At 42.9% G+C, this 22939-nt stretch overlaps 1 protein-coding gene across 1 annotated transcript in view; it reads right to left on the bottom strand.

Moving 5' to 3' along the window:
- The window catches only part of vwa5b1 (von Willebrand factor A domain containing 5B1), a gene marked incomplete at both ends in the record, with an annotated part of 29943 nt that overhangs the window by 6000 nt on the left and 1004 nt on the right, over positions 1–22939 (bottom strand). Inside the window, 13 exons of the mRNA XM_084446257.1 lie at positions 337–474; positions 619–912; positions 1464–1677; positions 6333–6532; positions 6670–6871; positions 10283–10468; positions 10855–10969; positions 14762–14964; positions 15109–15219; positions 16495–16671; positions 21192–21316; positions 22270–22401; positions 22609–22763. Coding sequence (XP_084302383.1) covers positions 337–474; positions 619–912; positions 1464–1677; positions 6333–6532; positions 6670–6871; positions 10283–10468; positions 10855–10969; positions 14762–14964; positions 15109–15219; positions 16495–16671; positions 21192–21316; positions 22270–22401; positions 22609–22763 — 2252 coding nt within the window. The remainder of the gene's footprint in view (positions 1–336; positions 475–618; positions 913–1463; positions 1678–6332; positions 6533–6669; positions 6872–10282; positions 10469–10854; positions 10970–14761; positions 14965–15108; positions 15220–16494; positions 16672–21191; positions 21317–22269; positions 22402–22608; positions 22764–22939) is intronic.

Here is a 22939-nt window from a genome sequence, read left to right as displayed (position 1 = left end):
CGACCTGAGGAAGATCTTGATCGATCCAAACGTCCAATCCATGAAAGTTCTATTGTGCAAGCTACTACAGTGTGCGGGACCTCTTCCTGTTTTCAGTCAATGTTTATGCAAACAGAAAGTGCTCAGTGCCGTTTTCAATATAAAACTTTGTGAAATGACAATAACAATAACCCAATAATACTAATAACCGTGATAATTTTGGTCACTATAATCGTGATGTGAAATTTTGACCAACCAAACAAATGCAGTAATTAGCATATTTTTCAGGACATGTAATTAGGTTACAGAGCAAAACATCACTCCCAGATATGAAATAATAAATAGTATGGAACTCACCTGGGTTCATGTACTCAATAAATGTCGGCAAATACTCATTTGTGTCCAGATCAATAGGAATAAAGATGGTATATTTGCTCAATATATTGCAGGCCTTGCTGGTATGAATGGCATACAGCTGATACCTCCTGCCTGAACCTGTGTAACAACAACAAGGTCTTACACTTAAAAAAGAAAAGTCATGGTTTATGACACTGCAATTTCATGGATCATGAGATTGAATATCAACTCTAATAATGTTTTCTGAGACACTGATGCCTTGAGAAGACGGACACAGCTCACCGTGCTCAATCTCACACTCCCTCTCGGCCATGTGCTCAAAGTCCTGGATGATGGCGCATCCGGCCAGGTGGTGGAAGGTCTCGTTCCAGAGCTCCTCGTGGACCTTCTCCTCCCGCTCCCGGCCCTTCAGGTATGGCTCGATGTCAAACTCCACCTCCCACTTCACCGGCTTCCCGCACAGGAGGCCGGACACCACCGCCTTGCAGTTGCCCCTCCCCTGGCTGGCGGGGTCCAGGTCTGGGGTGTGCGGGTCCTGGGAAGTCTCAACCTCACACAGCTGATGGGAGTAGCCCACTGGTATCCCAGCAACAAGGGACAGTTAGACTGTGTGTCTGGGGTAATAATTTGGTTGATATTAGGCTGCTATTAGGCATAATGGTTGTGCAAATACACGGGGCTGCTGCCAAAGGCTAAGGCAATAGGTGTTTTGGGGGAATGTCAGGAGGCAAAGATCATCTGAGGATGAGCTTTATTCAGCTATTCCACCCCTTCACTGGACATGCAGTATCTCCACTGACCTCCATATAATTTGCTCAGGCGAATTACCAAAATTGGATAATTATGCCTACTGTATTTGCCTTTTTCCAATAGCCCTTGATGTTAGTCCAACTGCGTGACCATATTCAGACCCACTGACGAATTTATAGCCTGTAGGCATTATTATAATCTTGAAGTATCATTCTGAAGTGTTCCAATTCGATTGACAAGTGCACTTAAGAAAATAGCTGTGAAATCTTTACCTGTGCTTTGACAACCAAAGTTTTTATTATTTTTCTAAACCTGCTTCTTAGCAGTAACCAAGGCCTGGAATGTCTCCTGATTTCCCCTGGTCCATATGGACACACCTGCGTCTCCTGCGCTGCCGACAGAGGGGCTGTCGGTGGAGGACCTGGAGCCTCCCTCCATGGCCCCAGGGTGGCTCTGGGCTGCAGCCTGCAGGCTGGTGTGGTCTGGCTCTGAGACTGCCTCCTGGGGAGCCCCCTCTTGTTGGGGGAAGGGCCTGTGGCAGCTGGCAGCGTGCCCCCTGGATGAGGTGGCACACAGGCTCACCAGCTGTGGCTGCAGGGATACGGACAAAGAAAAAAAAAGACAAAATGCCACAGAGAACGATGATGGAAAAAAACATGATATGTCAGCCCAAGCTTAAAGTAATTAACATAATCTTGATCACTGTGCACACAAACACTAATTGCTGGTGTGATCACTGAGTCATGTTGCTCACTCAAGTGCTAATAACAATCATCGGCGTGATGGTGGTGTAAGTTATCCATGCATATTTTCCATTGATCCAAAAGAACCATGAATATGTCAAGAATGTTCATTAGGGTAAGTTCGAGTTGCACATAGTATGGAATACACTGTAGTCTATCTAGAGTATTACCTTCAAGTTGGGATTTAAGTTGTATTAACCCTATAAATACAGTATGCTGCAGTAGAAAAAAGAAGAATTGAATGGTTGCTCTCTATCAACGAGAGGTAAAACAAATTTCAGGTGCTCATAGGTACTCCAAAAATGTGTCCACAAGGAGGTAGAATTAAAAGCCTTTATTAATGTGGCTGAATCATATAATTAAAAAAGAGAACCTGTTTTGGCCAATAATAAGTCTTTATCAGGGTCTAAGACAAACGTCCTGCTTTGCCCAATGTATTGGACTCTATATTACATTGTAGTCAGAGTGTCAAACGGAGAGTGTATTTTAAGTCCAGCACGGACAGGTAAGCCTTGCTTGATTACGCATGTGCTGCCAGAATCCAGTCATTCATGACGTGATCATGGTCCTCATTACAGCTTAGAGCACATCTCTATTTTGTATTCTTGATTACTATCCAAGCCAGACAAGGGTCAATTGTTTTTTTCTCACCCCATTATTTCTCCTCCACCACTGCAATCTGAACACTGACATTGTTTTTTTTTGTGAGTGACAAAACACTTTTCCTGCCTGCATAACTGAAAGTGATTTGGGCTTATAATGTGTGTGGGGGCGCATATCTAAGTTAATTAATGTGGTAGCCTACCAGAGATCAACTTTGTATGAACAAACTTCTCACTTCTCATGAAAACTTGTCTAATGCAATGTCTTATGAATGATGTGGTGTTCTCTAACAGCTTGGCCCACGACACACCAAAAATATGGAAAAGTTATGTAAAATGAAAATGTGACACAAAGTAAACTTTCTGTTTACTACTCACGTTCAATGTTAAAGTTTTAAAAAAGGATTTAACTTTTATTCAACCAGGTTTAATCGCAATTAAACATGATTTTGGCTTGATGAAGATCTGATGACCAAGAGCCTGGATTAAAAGAAATTTGCATTAAAGGATGCACAAAGTAAGAAAGCAACATCAATTTGTATTTGAAAACTTTGCAATTTTGCAATTGCATTTACAGGTCAAAGCATTTGCAGCCTCTCATTTTTGTTTTCCATTGCTTTTATCAGCACTTTAAAGACATTTATGAAGAATAGCTCTTGTAATTTCATGTCTTTTTGCAGCTCATTCCATGTTTAGGAGCAGAATAAGGGAAAGTTGCTGTGGCTTTTTTACTCTGTTCAGGCCAGTAGAAGTCTTTCACTGCAGTCTGAAGTCAACACAAAGCCTCCAGAGATAGGGAGACCTTGCCTTCTTGGGAGCCATGACCCATGAGCGAAGCAGACAGCACCTCTTTGATCATCTGATCAGCTTCAGCTCGGTGGAAATACAGAAGTTGTCCAGGCCGCTGATAAGATGGGTTGTGGATCCCCTTGTTTTGATTGAGTGCTGAATCAAGTGTGTGCGACCCAAGCCATTGGGAATAGTAGCAAAACTGTGGGAGAACTCATGCAGAGATTCCAGAGATGCTGCGGCTGGTTCCAGGCCCTCACCATTCTTCTTCACTATTATTGACAGGTGCAGCCGTGATGACCTTGAGGGAGATTCTTCAATAAAGATTCTTCGATGGAGGAGATGGACAGCCTATCTTGAAATGTAATGGTCCTTGCTTGTCCAGTTTTGCCCCAGCTCAGCAGAGGAAATCCATGCCAAGCAAACAGTGTTCGGCAATCTGGGCAGCTTCAGCGACCCAGACCGGCTCCCGGTCTTCTTAAAAAACAGACATGAGGAGAGTGGACGTTTTTCACAACGGATGTCCCAGAGGAATATGGTAGACCTTTTGGCCAAACAAAATCTCCAACCATCAGCTGTACAAGAAAAGGTAGCTGGAGCATCACCAAGGAAATTACATACAGTCGTTTGAGATGGCTGGGCCATGTGTTGAGAGTGGAGCAGGATGGGATTACAAGAGTCTCCTAAGGATGGACACCACCAGGCAAAAGAGAACTTGGGAGACCCAAAACCACCTGGCGCAGAACTGTGACACAGGAGCTGGAAAAGATGAACCTGTCATGGGGAGAGGCGCAACATGCTACTAAGGACCACATGCAATGGAGAGAGCCTTACAGTGCATGTCCCATAGGGGATAAAGAGGAGTGAGTGAGTGAGTGAGTGAGTGAGTGAGTGAGTGAGTGAGTGAGTGAGTGAGTGAGTGAGTGAGTGAGTGAGTGAGTGAGTCTATCTATCTATCTATCTATCTATCTATCTATCTATCTATCTATCTATCTATCTATCTATTGACATTCTTCAAATGTCTGCTGGAATTAGAGGAGAGTTGCAAAAAATGCAGTTTCAGATTACTTGTTAGCTCAGTACTCTTGGCATTTTAACTAGAAATGGTACATTGTGTGCTGAAAATGTGTGTGCAGCTTGCTGAAAGTAAACCTCAAAGGACCTTTCAAAAGGGCTTTGCACACCGCATATTCTTTGCCTAGGGCTATCTATAAGAGTTAACCCTGGGTTAATTTAGCCCCTTTTCACACACACATTGTTAACCCAGGGTTAAATTAAACCCAGGGCTATAGGATCCACACTGAAGTTCTTCTAGCCCTGGGTTAAATTTCTGTTGGAACACGCGGTTAATATTTGTTGTAGCATATTTTAGAGATAAGATAACTGACATTAGGATGAATATCATCCAGGCAAGGGCAAATGTTTTGCTTGCTGACCCTCCTTCCCCTCCTCCACAGAGCAGTGGTATGAGCTTGTTTGCACTGGTTAACACAGAGATGCTGAGCAAACTGGTGTCACAACTTGGGTCATCTACATGCCCTCTCAATCCTATTCCAACCAAGTTTTTAAGACTATTTTTAACTGAGGACACTTTAGCCATCATTAAATGTTCCCTCAGCCGGCTTGCCCTGGTAAAACCCCTTCAGAAGAAAAAATATTTTTGCACAGGTTTATTAACAGGAAGCAAGATCTCCCCAGCACGTTCTGTAATTTCTTTATTTTCACATCAGACGTCCATTCACACCACAGGCATAGCAACAACAATCTCTACATACCTCCCACCCGAACATCAAGTCACCAATTCAATATCTCCTATAGAGGACCTAAGCTCTGGAGTGATTTAAGTTTACCTTTAAAATCTCTATCTTCTTATTTTGTTTTTAAAAAGCAATTAAAAGATTATTTACTTTGGTCCAGTGTGTAAGCATTAGCCTTTCATTATCTGTTGTACCTTATCTTTCTTTTCATTTACAAAGTCTATTTGTTAGCCATTACTTTACTTATAATTTGCACTCCTATTGATAGGGGTGGAACTCATGTACAAGCCCATTGGGCTTCGTTTCCTCCTTGCACCGTTGTAAGATGTGCTAAATTAATAAACTCTAAACTATAATGGTCCATAATAAAGATTAGCCCTTTTGTACTTGGTCGTGGTTCTCCAGGGTTTGACACCGGACCAAACCGACAACCAGTTGGTGGCAGCGCTTTACAATAATCCAGTAGCCTATGTTACCCTTTACTCAGCTAAAGGTTTACTACAATATTTACTTATTGGAAGACTTGATTCTTGGAAGTCCTTGATTGGTACAGGACTTACCTAATTGGCCAGATTTTTTGTCGCCCTTGGTGATCACATCAAAAAACATGTCAATGGCATGTGGGGTCCCACAAGGATCAATTCTAGGGCTCTTACTTTTCAGTCTGTATTATGCTAACCCTACGTGACGTCATTAGGAAGCACAATATTAGCAACCATAGCTATGCAGATGACACCCAGCTCTATATTTCTGTGACACCTGATGAATACAACTCAGTCGACACCTTGGTAGACTGCATTGCTATAAATGCATGGATGTTACAGAATTTCCTTCAGTTAAACAGGACAACAGAGCAAGGACAAAACAGATGACATCACATTGTGTTGATCATTGGTGATGAAGTTTAAAGGGAGAGACTATCTGGGCACTTGTTTTTCGATTATGCTGTAAAGCACTGTGTTACATTTATTTGTACGAACAGTGCTATATAAATAAAGTTGACTTTGACTTGAAGTTGACTACTGTAATGACGTGACGAAGAAGTCATGTGATTGGACAACAAAAAAGTGATGCAAAGTCCATTGTTCACTTAAAGCAAACTCTGGGCTTACCCTGCTCCGGGAGTAGGGCCAGAAAGCCCTAGGCCAAAGGCAGGGTTAGCCCACTTTAGAATGTGCCAGGATGGTGTCAGTGTGGAAGCTTTCTTTGCTGCCCCGGGCTAGCAAGGTTCTAAGAATGTGTTTAACCCTGGGCTAAGTGCAATGTGAAATGGCTCCCCATCACTATGCAGCATGCTCATTTTGAGAGACTAATTAGGAATTCCAGACTATGTATTCTGTTCTAGAGCTATTCACCTCATAGTCGTTCTTCCACTGGGCTCCATGCTCTGGGTTGGTCTGGCCAATCAGCTCCTGGACGTAGGCCCTCCTCAGAGGATTCTTCCCCACCACAGAGCTGGGGTCGCTGGGGGTGTAGACCTTCTTCCCAGGATTGTAGTCCACTATCTGGTTGGTGCTGTAGGCACGTCTCCTAGCTGAGTTTTTACTGTCCATTCCTATGGTTTTGCATATATTCAATAGACTGCATTAATTAATGAATTTATGTAAGCATTAATAACAAGATCTAGCCAGAATCTGAAATGGTGGAGACCCACACTATTTCTCAGAACTCCTGGTTCGTCTTACTTCTTACCCATGGTGTCTGTTTCTGTGGCAACTGGGCTGCTCTCTGACATGGAGTCCTGGTAGGCGTCAAGCAGAGGTCCAGGGTATGTGTCCCTCTGTGCCCCCAGACCATCAGAGCCGGTCCTCCCAGGGTCCTCCTCTTGGGAGTGGTAGAACACGGAGCTGGTCGACTCATTGGACCGCATCATACTGTAGCGCCTCCGCTTATCCTGTTGAGATCGCAATTGAAAAACGCATAAACCTAACGGCACTTTAGAGTGCACTCTTTCTCTTGACACAGTAATTTATGCCTCCTCGAGGCGATATTCAATAATTTAAATGGAATTATTACAGCTGCTGCGCAGCACTGGATCGGGCCGGGTGTTTTGAGGAGAAGAGGAAGGAGACGACAAATGACAAATACATGAGGGTCTCTGCCCAGACTCTAATTATTTAAAACTTCTTAAATTAAAAAATATCTTTAAAATCATGTGTCTGAAATCCAAACTGTACAACGCCTGAATATGCATTAGCATGTTTATTCTGCATCATCCAGGGCTTGAACTCACAATCATAGACACCAAGGGAAGGTCATGTTCTTGTTGAGCCAAGTGAGAAGCTAGTAGTTTGGTTTTCGCTTGATCTAATAAAACTTCTTAAGTTCTACAAAAGAGCATTCTCAAACAAACCATACATGAGGCATGTGGCCTTTATACATGTATCCATCATCTTCATGAGTGACAAACTGGCTTGGGTTTGAAATGTTTTTTTGACTAATCTTCCCAATTGCAGAGTAACTGCGTCTGTACCAATCCATCAATTTGGCCAGATGTAGCCCTAGGCGGGGTGCAAGCGGAGCTTGCGCTATTGCACTATAGGATTGTGGGTAGTCTTTTCTTCCATATGAGAGCAATAGTTTGAGGGGGATGGGATGAGGACAGAATGGGAATGAGTTGTGGGACTCTGGACTGAGCATAGATTAACTGATTGACTGAATTGATGGGATTGAACACAGGTGGGACTGACTAGCAGACTGGTGAGATGGAGATGGAAACAAGATGAATAGTAACAGCAGCTGCTACAAATTAGGAACAAGCTGGCCTGATCTGGCTTGAAGCTAAGCATTTCTTAACTACTAGAGAGTGATAAACGAACATATTAAAAATACAACAAAGTAAATCTATACTGGGCTACTCCCCTAAGGATAAACTGTGCTTAAAGGCCAACAGTTAAGCTACTGTAAATTAAACTATGGGGAAGTGTGCAGGTTGTAGAAGGAGGAAGGAGACAAATGACAAATACATGAGTCTTGTCAGCAGAGCTGCCTGGACCATAATTTAAAACTTAAAATTCATGTCACAGCACAATGAGTAGGCGTTCATGAGGGGACATTTTTATTCTCCATCACCCTGGGCATGAAGTCACAAAGTTACACCAAGGGGAAGCCTAACAAGTATCCACAAAATGTTAAAGGCACCATGAGGGGTAAAAAACTAAACCAAAGACTAAACAATAAAACCAAGGTACACACTCAACAAGTGAAGAACAAGACAAAGCTTACAAGATAGCACAGGAAACTGCAGCGACAAATAATGAATAGACAAAGCACTAGACTGGGGAGCTACATGTAGGCTATATATATGTTACGGTCAATGTGAGAAAACGGGGAATGTGAGCTTTTCCCGGTTATTGCGCACATTCCCCGACCTCGCGGGGAATGTAGGAGAAACATGTTCGTTTCTCACATCTCCCGGGTAATGTGCACATTCTCCGACCTTGCGGGAGATGTGAGAAATTGGTTAGTATTTCTCACATCTCCCGCAAGGTCGGGGATTGTGCACATTAACCGGGAAATGCTAGCAATTCCCGACCTTGCGGTAAATCTAGCAAAGTCCAACCGTATGCAAAACCTCTGCGCAGCCGGGTGGTGGGAGAGGGCTCGTGCGCTTAGAACGAGGCGCTTGACATTTTGCCCATGGTTTTCGAATACATAGCATCAATTGCATTAATGGAAACATTAAATTGGGTCTAATTATACATGTGTTGAAAGTTAAGATAATTAGCCTACAAGCCGCGAGGCTACGCAACACAATAAGCAAAACAATCTCACTGTTTAACTCGTCCCACTCCTCTGTTTCACTCGCCCCGCACGGCAGGGACAAGAGAAACAATGCACATCTTCTGTTCTCGGCCGTCTTGAATTGAACTGTTACACCACAGAACGAAACTTACAACTAATAGGTTAGTAAAGGACATGTACAAGTTGTTTGTCATCATCAAAAAATGTAATCTCCATCTTTATTAATTTCTGTGTAAATCTGATCAAACCAAAAAGTGTTTCATTCGTCCCGGTCCTCCCCTACAGTTAATAAGTCTGTGGTCTACCTTGAACAGTAATATAGCCTATGCTGCACACAGTGTGAGTAGTATTAGGAGGATAGGCCTACACTGGTGATCAAGTTAACAAACGCAAAATGAAAATTGCAACAACAGGAAGGTGGGAACCTCCAAAGGAACCCTACACGTTAGCTAGCCGAAAGAAAGACGAAAAATCTCTCACAGGTGTGCGCCAGTAACGTTAGCCCAACTACCGTGGGTGCCTCTTATGGTGCACGCCCTCTGAGGCGTCACATAAGCCCTCTCCCACCACCCGGCTGCGCAGAGGTTTTGCATACGGTTGCGCTTTCCTAGATTTACCGCAAGGTCGGGAATTGCTAGCATTTCCCGGTTAATGTGCACAATCCCCTACCTTGCGGGAGATGTGAGAAATACTAACCAATTTCTCACATCTCCCGCAAGGTCGGAGAATGTGCACATTACCCGGGAGATGTGAGAAACGAACATGTTTCTCCTACATTCCCCGCGAGGTCGGGGAATGTGCGCAATAACCGGGAAAAGCTCACATTCCCCGTTTTCTCACATTGACCGTAACATATACACAGACTAACAAGACAGGTGGAAACCAATCAAACAATCAGTGGCACAGGTGTCCTCTCAATCAGAGTCAATTTAGCCAGTTGTAGTCCTAGGGTCTGTTGTTGCCAACAACAACGTCTCTGATTGGTGGAGACATTACTGTTGCACCATAGGATTGTGGGTAGTGTATTTTGTCCTGTATGAACAGCAGTAGTTTGAGGGGACAAAATGAGGACAGACTTCAAAACACTGTCAAAAATGATGATCCGTTTTTGAGATTAAATTCTGAAAAAATGTCACACTACATCTACTATGTCATGGAAATGTTGTCTTTTTTTCATGAACATTGGTAAATGGTAATGGTTAATGGTAAATGGACTGCAATTATATAGCGCTTTTATCCAAAGCGCTTTACAATGGCCTCTCATTCACCCATTCACACACCAATGGCTGCAGCTGCCATGCAAGGTGCTAGCCTGCTCATATAGGAAGCAATTTGGGGTTCAGTATCCAAGGCCCAACTTCAACATATGGACAGGAGGAGGCGGGATTCGAGCCGACCGTACGATCATTGGACGACCCGCTGTACGACTGAGCCACGGCCCCTAATAAAATACAAATCAACACAGGTCTTCACCTGCCCTTCTGAAAAGGAGAACTCAAGAAGCTCAAAAGACTGGACTAGTGGTAAACAGACATTCAAATAGATACTAGGGTATACTCACAGACTTGGGATTGGAGTGGTAGCGAGTGGTGTCACAGACCACACTGTAGCCAATCAAACGATCCCCAGGAAACAGGAAGGTGCTGCTTACTGGGGACAGCAACACCCCCTTGGTCTCTGGGAACAACCAGTCGATGGTGATGTCACTGAACACAGGAGACATGGTCCTCTTCAGGGACTTGATCATCTGGAGGAATAGACAGACCAAGTTGAAACGGTAGACAGACAGTATATGTGGCATACTAGACATTATGAAGCTTAATTGTGAAACTTGTACATGTAGTTTTCACTGTTTAGTTTCCCTCATGAGGAACATGAGCATCATGTAAGCTATGGCTTCTAAGAAAGGTAATACTGCCATGAATTATGAAGCACAGTATGTTGTGTCAAGCAGATGGGTCTTAATGTATGTTTTGCCTGAGAAAATGCAATTGGTAATTGGTATTGGTAAATTAATAATTGGTAATGATAGCAAGCTCTCAGCAATTTGCATCAGTTGCATAATGACCTTGCAATGACAGTCAGAATAGCTGGTTGTCACACAGGGGGATAAATGTCATTGCAAATGAGTACCTTGGGCTGCAGTCTCTCTCCCTCTGCCAAGAACTCTGCTGTTCCTTTGGAGACAGAGGCCAGTCCTAGCACCAGTCTCCTGCAGGCACTCTGACCGATGCCGAAAGTAAAGCACCTGCCACAACAAGCAGCATGTAACACAGTCTCAGGACGGGCATGGACAAATCTCTAGATATCTGAGCCTAAAACGAGAGAGACAGCTCATCTCCCAGAGATATGCCCTCCCTCACAAAGATAACTAGCTCTTGAGATGCTCTGTCTGGAGCCTGGTGTTGTTTTACACAACAGCCCCAGTACAGTATCATTTTCATCAGTAATGCAATTTGTTGCGCATAGCAAGAAGACGAAGCCAAACAGGAAATTATGTTTAATTCCTGAAAGCTAAGACATGCCTGGGGCTTCTCTGAGGTACTTTAGGGAGGTCTGCAGTTGACGGTGTGGATCAATCATGGCTAAATATGGCCCTTGTTATTTACGGACCTAGTTATTTCATTAGGTCACACTTTTCACAGAGGAATTAGATGACGATCTCCACAGCCTTCTGCATATCTGATGAAGGCTAACAGAGGAGAGAGACGACCTTTAGAATCGTCATGTGTGGTGTGGGCCCCTGGAACAGAAAGATTAATGGGTGTAGGTTGGGTGCTCTCTGACTGTGAATAGTGATTTGTGAGCACAGCGTGCTGGTCCATTGTGGTCCATAGTGACATCTGGGCAGATTGGCAGGGCTTTGAGTACAGGTACCTAATGCAATAATTTAAAAGGGGGAAGACTACAAGTCCATTGTATGACCAAAACGGTGGTCGAGCAATTATCAGACTTTCTCAAAAGTGCTAGTTTTGTCAACTTTTTGATCTGGACCATTGTATATGATCATAAGTAACCTTAAAACAAGGCTAAACATGAATTTTCCCTTTACTTAGACAAAGACATCATTTTTCTCTAGAAAAGATTGCAGCTGAATAGAAACTACTTTCTCCAGTACCGTGGACAGAAAGGGCAGTTTGGAGATGGGCCTGAAGTTTGAAAGAACAGTGGGGTCCAAACTTGGCTTTTTGATTAGTGTCTGCATGCACTATGGCATGTTTAAAAGGAGCTGGAAAGACTCCTGAACTAAAACAGGCATGCACTGAAACCAGAAAGAACGAGCCAACTGAGTCAAAAGCCTCTTTTAGGAGGCGAGAGGGAACACTGTCAGAGGGGCGGTTTGTTGGCCGCAACTCCCGAACAGCATCAGACAGTGAGGGCAGGGATATGGGCTTAAACTCGTCCAAAACAGCTGGGCATGTAGGCGGCATAGAGGGATCAAGGGCAGCACTAGAGCGTACAGAGCGAAGAGATGAGATTTTATCAACAAAGAAATTGAGTAAAACATTGCAGAGAGCAGGCGAAGGTACAACAGAAGCAGTAACCCGAGGGTTGACAAGAGAGTCCAGGGTATTAAACAGAACCTTGGGTTTACCAATGTTCTTTGAGATAAGATTTGAAATGTACTCTGCAGCCTTCAAAGCTCTCTGATACTGCATTAGACAGGCCTGTAGAATCCCAATTAAAACATGCAACTTGTCCTTCTTCCACTTTCTCTCAGCGCGCCTGCATGAGCGTCTGAGCGCACGGATAGAGTCGTTAATCCACGGTTCAGCAAGTGCCTTGGGGCGTTTGCTCCTCATCAGACTCATCTCTGAGGGAGAAGAGTCCACCTGCAGGCGGGAGATCGACCAGCCGCTGTCCTGGTGTGGCCAAAACCACCTGGAAGGACAGAGCCAAACTGCAGCACGTCGTCCAATCCGCCGAGAAGGTGATCGGCTGTAACCTGTCCTCCCTCCTGGTTCTGCACAACTCCAGGACCCTGAAGCGGGCCAGGAAGATTGCGGCAGACCCCTCCCACCCCGGCCATAATCTCTTCGTGCCCCTCCCCTCAGGCAGGAGACTGCGATCCATCAGGACCACGACCACACGCCACAGAGGCAGCTTCTTCCCCACGGCCACCAGCCTCTTCAACAAGGCTTGTGTCCCCCTCTGACCCCCACCACGGACGCCAACACCGTTATGAGACACTGTCTATAGTCACTTGCACATGACCTGAATGTACTCTATAGGACGCACCGCACTCACATATAATGTCACACACATACATACTGTATTAACATGCACACATTTGCACATGACCTGATTGTATGTACGTATGTGTAGGACGAACCGCACACTCATACAGTATTCCCATACACACACTCACTTACACATTACACTCTGCATACTCACTGTAAACACTGACTGCACTACCTTTGTATACTGCTCTTCTCTCTTACAGTATCCTATCCCTTTCTTGTTTTTTTGTACTAGCATTTTGTACTCGCCCTTTGCACTGTCCTGTCTTTGCACTGTCTTGTCTTGACCCTGCACCCTGTCCAATCTTGTCTCAATGTTATGCACCACGTCCGAAAGCAAATTCCTAATATGTTGAAAAACGACAACAATAAACAGATTTCGATTCTGATTCTAAATAACAAGGTGTTGCACTTAAGCCCTCTCCATTCCCCAGGACTTGATTACATGTTTTTATGGCAAGTGTTTGATGTTTGCATAATAAGCAGAAACAGGAAGTATCACATTATGTGTAACATAGCCAGACCTATCTCCACACCTCATTTACACTGTTCCAGTGCTGGAGAAAGGTCTGGCTGGCTGGACTCATTACCATTCGGGGATAGGGTGGGGCGGGTGACACTGTATTTCTTTAAACCAATCACAATCGTCTTCAGTGGAACATTTCCTAGGTTGTTTCAGGTCGTCTGGATTTAATCTGTTTAGGCTGACAGCAGCTGTCGGTCCAATCAGATTTAAATCCGTCGCCACTGATTGGGCAGTAATAAACGAATGACAAGGCCCATTGGACACACCACACTAACATATCACACTTTACACACTCACATATATACACTGACTGCACTACACTTTCTTTATATATATATATTTTTTATCTTATCTTATTTTGCAGTATAGTAGTAGTATTTTTGTACTGCTCCTTGCACTGTCCTCTCTCGTCCCTGCACGCTGTCCAATGTTGTCTCCATGTTATGCACCATGCCCGAAAGCAAATTCCTAGTATGTTGAAAAACTACAATGGCAATAAAACAAATTCTGATTCTGATTCTACATTATGTGTGTTATCATCCACCGTGCCACCGTTGTGCTGCTGCTGCTGTTGTTGTTGCGTGGGAGAATTCTCATTTTCCCTTTGGAGAAGTCTGGGCTAGATAAGTCGGGTCTGGTGAAGTCTCAAGAGGGTTTTAACAAGACTTGATAACACCTTTGCAGGAAAATAAAATGCAGGGGAGGATACCTGAAATAAAATGCTGAAAGAGAATGCAGAGACTGTGCTTCCATTGGATAGATGAATGTTGGGTGTATCCAAGTTCCAGTATAAAACACAGTTTTCTCTGATCATTACTTTTTCATGGAACTTTTCATAGACTTTGTGTCCTGCTTGTAAAATGTTCCTCCTCTGCAGTGGTAAGATTACTCTCAGTATTATGCAACTGAGAAGCAAGGCGACTTCTTTTTTCTGTTCCTAAATATTTCCACGACAGTCGCTGTTCAATCTCGCTCTAAATCAGAAAGAGTAAAGCAAATACTGCAGACAAGATATCCATATCAATTAGTGTCTAGAATTAGAGTCTACTGTATATCGCAGTGCCCAAGGATATTGTGAGGTGTCAAATTACACTTTTTATACGATTAGATTTGAGGGGTATAACACTGTAATGATGTTGTCAAAGTCCCATACTAAACCATATCACACCATAGTGCGGGCTACTTAGATTGCATGCTGAGTCTTCCATCTACCTACGACCCTCAAATGAAGTCATGCAAGGCTAGGCTAGGGATAGGTTACTGGTGTGCTTACCTGGTGTAGCGAGCATGGCTCCGTACCAGTTCAATAACCTTGCCTGTGTTGCTGACAGCCCCGTCGGTGAGGAGGAAGAGCAGGCGAGGATGCCCCCTGTGCATGGGCTGTCTCAGGATCCAGTTCAGCGGTTCCAGGATGTTGGTACCACCCATGTCCGCTCTGATCTTCCTGATGTACTCACAAGCCATGTCCAAGCTCTCCTGAGAAGAGAGAGAGAGGGGGGGGGTAATCAACTACTGTATCGATGTTAAAGTAATATACAGTAATATGCTCAAATGCTCTCAACATTAACATGCATTTTAAAGTTGTTGCAATGGAAGAGGATGTCTGCCTCTGCTTTTTACCTCATTGTAGCTTTGACTAGCAGCAAAGAGGCTTTTGAACGTGGAGCCAAAGCCAATGATGTTGAATAGGCAGCCAGGCACAAGGCTCTTCAGAATCACCACCATGGCATCCTGTGAAAGGATACATCGTGTAGTCATCCCAAGGTCAACGAGTGGGAGAGCTGGTTAAAGACTGAGAGAGAAGCCACAAATTAAAACAGCTCATTTACCTGCAAGTGTTCTGCTTGACCTTTAAGGGAAAACATGTTGCCTCTGCAGTATAACCAGCTGTTACTATGCACTAGTAAGAGCTCTATTCAAGGTTTCCTTTCAAAGCTTTGCTGTTGGAATGCTGTTTTTCTTTCTTCAAACAGCACTTCATGTCACAATATATCCACATCCTTCTTCTTCTCACTATAAAAATGTATTTTTATATTCTCTACTTTGTCTACTTTCCCTCTCTGTGAAAGAGTAAAGAGTTAAAATAAAGTGTGGGGGGATAATATACAGTAGACACATAAGATCAATGCTACTAAAGCCATGATATTCATATTTTCTGCTCTACCCTTGATTTTACAGCCTGTAATATATTGCTGTGTGGTATTTTCAGGGACATGTGGGAAAGGACCAAAGAGACCTGGGAGTGACTGCGTCATCGTGAAGGTAACCTGGGCCATTCATCCCAGACTGGGAAGTCTCTGAGGAGACACTTCTCCAATCAGAGTCTGGCTGAGTCACTGCCAATCGCTGAGGTGTGCGTCATAGGCCAGGGTTAGTCAATAGTCTGTTACAGAGGAAGCTGCATCAAAACATTACAAATTCACTCAGACTGTCCCATGGTTCCGTTTAAAGTTGCAATAGATACAATTTTTATGTGGACTAATACTGGGAGGGGTGCGCTCTAATGACCCCTGATCACTCCCGACAGAGATACAGTACCACATGGTACCGACGTCATAATACTATTGCCTCACGCCAATTTCAGACACATCACACAGAGATAAGCACAACATTTATTTCAATTTTTGATATATTATAAATTCATAATCAATAACCTTGGAGGGGAAAAGCAATTCCGCACCTTTCTAAAAGCTCAGTGGATGTATTTTTTTTTTATGATTTGTATACATACAGTAGAAATGTTATCTATATAGCACCTTCAAAGTATAGCAGCCTAATAGCACTTGAATGACTTATGTGAACTGGTTACTTGTATAAATTCTGTATTCTACTTGATTACTTGAGAGTACTCGACTGTACTCTACTTGATTGACTGAATCTACTGATTGACTACAATATATCCTAAGTATACCATCAATTTTCAGAAAGTTACGCAGATGGTGTATTTAAAATACTGCCTTCACAACAAGTACATTTTCTACACAAGGATGGTTTCTGTTCCAATACCTTCACACGGGTGATATTGATTCCACTCATGCTCCCGCTGCGATCGATGAGGAAGATGAACTCTCCATGCACCTTCCTCAGGTCAGAGGCCATGGACTTGAGGTCAGGGCAGAAGTTAAGCATGACAACAGGGTTGTGGAGAATGTCCTTGTGGAGACGTCTATGGATGATATCCACCTACACACGGACAGAACAGTCATGGGGAAGTAACCAACAACACATCATCCATAGAAGAAGCCCATTCACGTTGTTTATTATTGTTATATTATTTTTTCATTAAAAGGGCTCGTCACCAATTAGCATTAAGCCTTGTATCATTCCAAGATGTGCAGTATGTTACAATTAATGTGGTTTCCCTTCCCTCAGTGTTTCTTGGGGCTATTTTTCTCACTTTCAAAAAAACAAAAACTCTACAAATGATCTCAAATGACTAATTTGACATCAATTGTAGAGCTTTGGTCCTTCCTGCTCAGAACTACAATTTCTAGTTCCACGTTTTTCTGTGCCCGCCCACACCTAAAAAGTGGGGCGGCACCCATGCTCCGGCAAGAAAACCACAACACCTTGTGGACGAGCACAGACAAGACCCACTTATGACCATGGCAGAAGGCAATCTTACAGCTGATATGCATGAAGAGGATTTTGAAAGTCTACTACTAAAATCGGACAGTAGACATTGCAGGTGAATAGGATATTTTTTTCCCTTTAAATACATCCTCATTAATTTTTACCAGTTTAATCTTCACATCAAGATGCATATTTGTTGTATTACACTTTCTCTTAAAAAATGCTATTTTCCTTAGCCTTAGTATCTCGCCTTAAAGCAATACATAGTGTTTTCTCCGGTTTTCTCGGAACTGCGCCTCCACAGGCTCTGCGAGTAAGTGCACTGTCGTACTGTCGTAACGTTATCAGATTGTCTTTTTCTTTTTCTGGCTTCCTCCGTGATGTTTCGCTTCGGTTTTCTCACCCCCGCCATGATATCATTGAGCTAAAAAACGCATGATATCCATAGACGCCGGAATAGTTAGCTACTACTGTGTTGTTTAAGCACAACGTTGCACATGCGCACTTCGACTGAATGCTGCGTCCTGGGGGCGCGAGGTAATCAATGTATTATCTTTCTGAGTAGACTGTTTGGACGATTCAGCTTACTTTTAGTAAATCTAATTGGAGAATTAGCACCAGACATGTTTGTAAAGGTCCAAATATCGCAATGTATTGCTTTAATGAAACAATTGTTTCATTGGAAACCTTTTAATTTACGGGTCCCTAACAACATATTAACTATTTTGTAATAACATATGAATTATTTTGTAACAACTTATGAACTATTTCATAACAACGTGTGAACTATTTTATAATTTACTAGTAAAACGGAGTGAGTCTCTGTTCTACAGTTCTACTCTACAATAGTTCATATATAATTACATGTTACCACTTGTAAATTAAAGCTAGTGTCTTTTCTACAGTTCTACAATAGTACATACGTAATGACATGTTACCGGACCTTTAAATTAAAGCCAGTCTCTTTTCTACAGTTCTACAATAGTTCACATGTAATTACATGTTACCAGACCTAGCCACTCTCTTTTCTACTGCTATTTTCAAGGGCACACAACATGTAATTACATATGAACTATTGTAGAACTGTAGAACAGAGACTCAGTCAATTTTACTAGTAAATTATAAAATAGTTCATATATTGTTAGGAAAACGTTCATGTGTTGTTAAAAATAGTTAATATGTTGTAAGGGACCTGGAAATTAAAGGGATACCATTTCATTAATTAATTGATTAACTCTCTCTTATGTTCAGGTGTATATGATCCACAGTAGTTTTCATCACTGAATTGCAAGTAAATGGGAAGACATAGTCAGGTTTGAGCACTGTTCACACCAAAAAAACAACAACTAACATCTCGAATTAGGGTATCAACAGGGATTGACCTACTTTTTGACAAAACGTTGTTCTTTAAAGGTTTTTTCTTCTTTTGTTCATCATTTTGCCAATACCAAACAGTATTATAATAGTTTAGTTTAATGTGTAACGCTGTAATGTCTGTATTAAATATTTAATATAAAGAGTTTATACCTAATGACATAGAAGAAAAGAGACCTAAATGATCTGAGGCACCTCACTTCCACATACATGTTCTGGTAGATTCCAAGACCAATTCTGAGACCCTTTAGTGGTTTCCATAGAAACCCCTTTTTATCTCACATACTTTTAGGTCTAAGTGCTTTCTCTCTCTCCCTCTCTCTCTTTTTTTCTCTCTCGTTATAATCAGTCAAGCTAGTAAGTCGTTTAGGAATAGTGCCTTCTATCGAACCATGAAGTAGGCCTAGGCTATCTGACAACCACTTAGAAAACATACATTCAGAAAAGGGTTTGTTGACATGTTATCACATGTCTCACTGTGCTTGTCAGTGCACACAGATATAGAACAGGCATCATACTGCATTATTGAATTAATAATAGTTAAACTGGTACAGTATGTTGTCACAGAGGGGACTAACTTGTAGCAACACATTGTGTGACTTGTGCATGATTACACAAGTAAAAACATGAAGTGTTTCATTCCAAAACGCCATATAAAAATGTTGGTTCACTACTTTTTGTCCCTCAAGATATTCATAGCCTAATAAAAACTGATTTCCTCTTCAGGATCCGTATAATTATATTGTCAAATTGCATAAGTTGGCTTGGGTGATTCAAAACATTCTACAAGAGTATTAATGGTGGATCGAGCATTTTGGAATTCATCTCTTCAGGTTTCTATTCATGACACAAGGCTGCCACATTAACATGCTGAGGGTCAGGGAGCACTGCTGCATTTCATGTGCTATATCCAAAACACAGGACAGATTTGTATAGGAAACCTACTGATCGCAACTCTCTACTTCATGCTGATATCTATCACCCTACACCCCTCAAAAAGGGCTTACCCATTGGCCAGTTCAAGCGTATACGTAGAATCTGCAGTACAGATGATTCTTTTAAGGTACATTCTAAAGATCTGGAGTTTTGTCTCCGTGAGTGTGGCTATCCTGACAAATGGATCCAACCAGCCTCTGATAGATTTCAGGAGAGCTCCCAGCTAGAGTGTCGGGCTACTAGGGAGAAGAGAACTGATGAACAGCGTATCAACTGTTTCATCCAATACTCCCCACTCGGCCGCCAGTTTGAATAAATTGTGAGATAACACTGGCACATCCTACAGAAGACCTCCCAACTTGAGGAACCTTTTGGTCAGGTCACACCTATGACAGCCAACCACTTTCTCACCAATATCCCCGATGGTAATTATAAATGTGGCAGATGTGCCCAATGTAATTTTACATATAAATGCACTACCTTTAACCATTCTGTCACTGGCAAACGGTTCAAAATCAAGGGTATAATCAGCTGTACTTCATCCAGTATTATTTATATGATTAGGTGTGTGTGTGGGCTGGCTTAAGTAGGTAAAACATTACAACCTTTAAAAACGGCAATTTCAGAACACAGGAGCGATAAGAACTAAGGATTTTAGGAGCCCTGTGGCTGCTTTTACTCACGCTCAACACAGTATCTCGTCATACATCAATATATAGGTATCGAACAGGTCAAACTGCCCCCTAGAGGAGGTGACATAAATACATTACTTCTTAAGAGGGAAGCTTTTTGGATTTCCACCTTAGATACAGTAGGCTACTGTTACAAAGGGCCTTAATGAAGCTTTTGATATTAGACCGTTTCTGTGGCCCTTTTCAGGAATAAACTATTTTGCTATTTTTCTTCCCTCTTACATGAGTGGCCTATGCAGCTTACTTCTCGTTATTCAGGATGGGTAGCTTTATGGCCCATACTGCCTTTTCCTTTTCCTTATCCCTCTTCCTTTGTTTTTGGTCATAGCCTACTTTAATTTTGTATATATAGGCTATTGGGCTGCTATATATGTGATGACCTTTGTGATTGTTATTTCGCTTATATTGTATTGCATTGTATTGTACTACTGTATATAGCTTTTTCAAGAGTTTCATACCCCTTTGATATTGATTAATATGATAATATAAGTTTGGGGTTTGACATCATTGGGTATTTTTAGCTTGAAGATCTATTTCCACACTGTCTTGAATTAATTATTGTATATATTTTGTTCTTCATTATTGTATATAGTCCTGCAACTTTTTGTATCCAGTCTTAGTTTATTGATGCGGCAAGACCTTTGCACGCTGCACTGATTGTCTGCTGATTGTTAAGTGACCACACCTGATTTACCTGTGTAGCCAGCTTCTGATTGGCGAATGTGTCCTTTATAATGAGTGTCTACCCGCTACCTCATTCTGATGAAGATCGAATAGATCGAAGTGTTATTTAATAAACTATTGGGAACAGTCTATTTTTCATATGCTCCAGTGTAAGGACTCTACTCCTTTTCTCATTCTCACTCTGGTTTGTCTTGCACCTGGTCTGCAAAGTAGATGAGCAAGCTCTTTTTCCTTTTCACCTATATCCAAAACACACCTGGCAATATTATTTAATAAGGTTCTGTCGCCTGGTATTATGAAATGTTAACCATCTTGCCCTTTTACAATGTCTGTCTAATTCAAATTAATTGTCTCAGCAACTCCTTTCTGTAGATTTGTACAGTTAAGTACAACCGTGTCTCCCTCGTCGCGTTTGTTACAGCGACAGACACTCAATCCACTCACTATCTTCTCGTTGCTGGAGTCCTTCTTGGTGGCCTTGATGTAATCGCTCCTGCCCTGGAGGTGCTGGTCATACTCCTCCAGTGTCATGTCCCCGTCCTCAATCAACACACGAGGCAGATGAGGCTCTGCAGACGGCAGACAGGAGACAAGGGGCATTAGGCCCATGTCCCATCACCGTGACAACATCGGCGGCAGCAGCAGCAGCAATTACCCTGATAATGGAGACGATGCACAAAGCCTGCTATTGGCCGCCCTGGAGGAAAGTGCAGTTGCCAGCTGAAAGTGCAAAATTATCCGATTTCTGATGCAGAATTAGATCTGGGACAGGGGACTCTTTGATTCCAGAGCAAGTAAGACATTACGGAGCAGCACTGTGGGAAACGGCCTCTTAATTGAATACATTAGAACACATTGTAGAATCATTACATTATGTGATGGATGGATGAATGGATGGATGGATGGATGGATGGATGGATGGATGGATTATTGAATTGTATTCTTGACGCTTTAGCAATATTGTTCACCTGACATTCATGCCAATAAAGAATATTTAATTGAATTGAATTCATGCCAATAAAGAATATTGAATTGAATTGAATTGAATTGAATTGGATGGATGGATGGATGGATGGATGGATGGATGGATGGATGGATGGATGGATGGATGGATGGATGGATGGATGGATAGACACAATGAGCTGAAGTGAATTGCAAAGCATCTGCCCCATGGCTGTTGGCGGGCAAAGCCACCTGATCGCCTATTGGATAAGCAATGTGCGGTCTCGTCCCTGCCTCCAGGAGACAACTGGCCCACGCAGAGGTCAAGACAACCATGAGATGTGTGGAGGAGTGGGAGGGGGGCTGAGCCTGCAGACAAGAAATCCTTCACTCAGGAGATCCGCACAGAGAGGGGCTGATGATTCACCTGTATAACGATCTGATTAGCTCTCCATCTAACAGAGCTGCAAATGAACACGCTGTTGATCCAACAGAGAGCAGAGAACTGGTTCATTCCGGATATGCAATCATGGATAACAGGAGAACGGGAGTGCTGTGCCATGCTGAGACTGACACCCACCACTGGGATAGATGAGGATCTCCACGGGGCAGTCGTAGGTGTACTTGTCGGCCAGGGTGATGACCACGCTGGTGGCCGATCGGGCCAGGGGGTCTGCGTCAGCCCGGATGGCGTGAGAGGTGCTCTCCACACCTGCACAAACACACCCCCAAAGCATCTAAAACAGGCAGTGGCGGCACCTGTGTGAATCAACAGTCGGAGCAGGACTGGGGGGGGAAAGAGACTGCGATAGAAATAGTCGTAGCGTAGACAGACGGCATAAAAAAACAGACATGTTCGTGTTGTAGTTACACAACGTTACCTTCTGCTTTGATATCTTGCTACTGTTACGACTCTGACCTGCGAGGAGATAGGGAGCCCTGATCTCCAGCAGGAAGTTGAACTCGTAGTCGATGGAGTTGATGGCCTCCTCCTCCAGCAGGGAGGCCAGACACAGCTGGGTGCTGCTGGGGGTCTGGTCCAGGGAACCCAGGGAGCAGTTAGCTCTGTCCCTCCTGTGACACAATATGAGCATTATTAATACATGAGCAGTAATACATGAGTAATTACATTTTATTTTGGACTTTATTTGATGCTGCTCACTATGAGAAAGTCTGATAAGGACAGGCAGACGGTCGCTGACTTAAGTACTGCGCAAAGTTCATGATACCCAAAGTGATACAATGGGTTT

This window comes from Borostomias antarcticus (assembly GCF_949987555.1).
Source record: "Borostomias antarcticus genome assembly, chromosome: 11".
Lineage (NCBI taxonomy): Eukaryota > Metazoa > Chordata > Actinopteri > Stomiiformes > Stomiidae > Borostomias > Borostomias antarcticus.
This window is presented reverse-complemented; position numbering and strand designations above follow the sequence as displayed.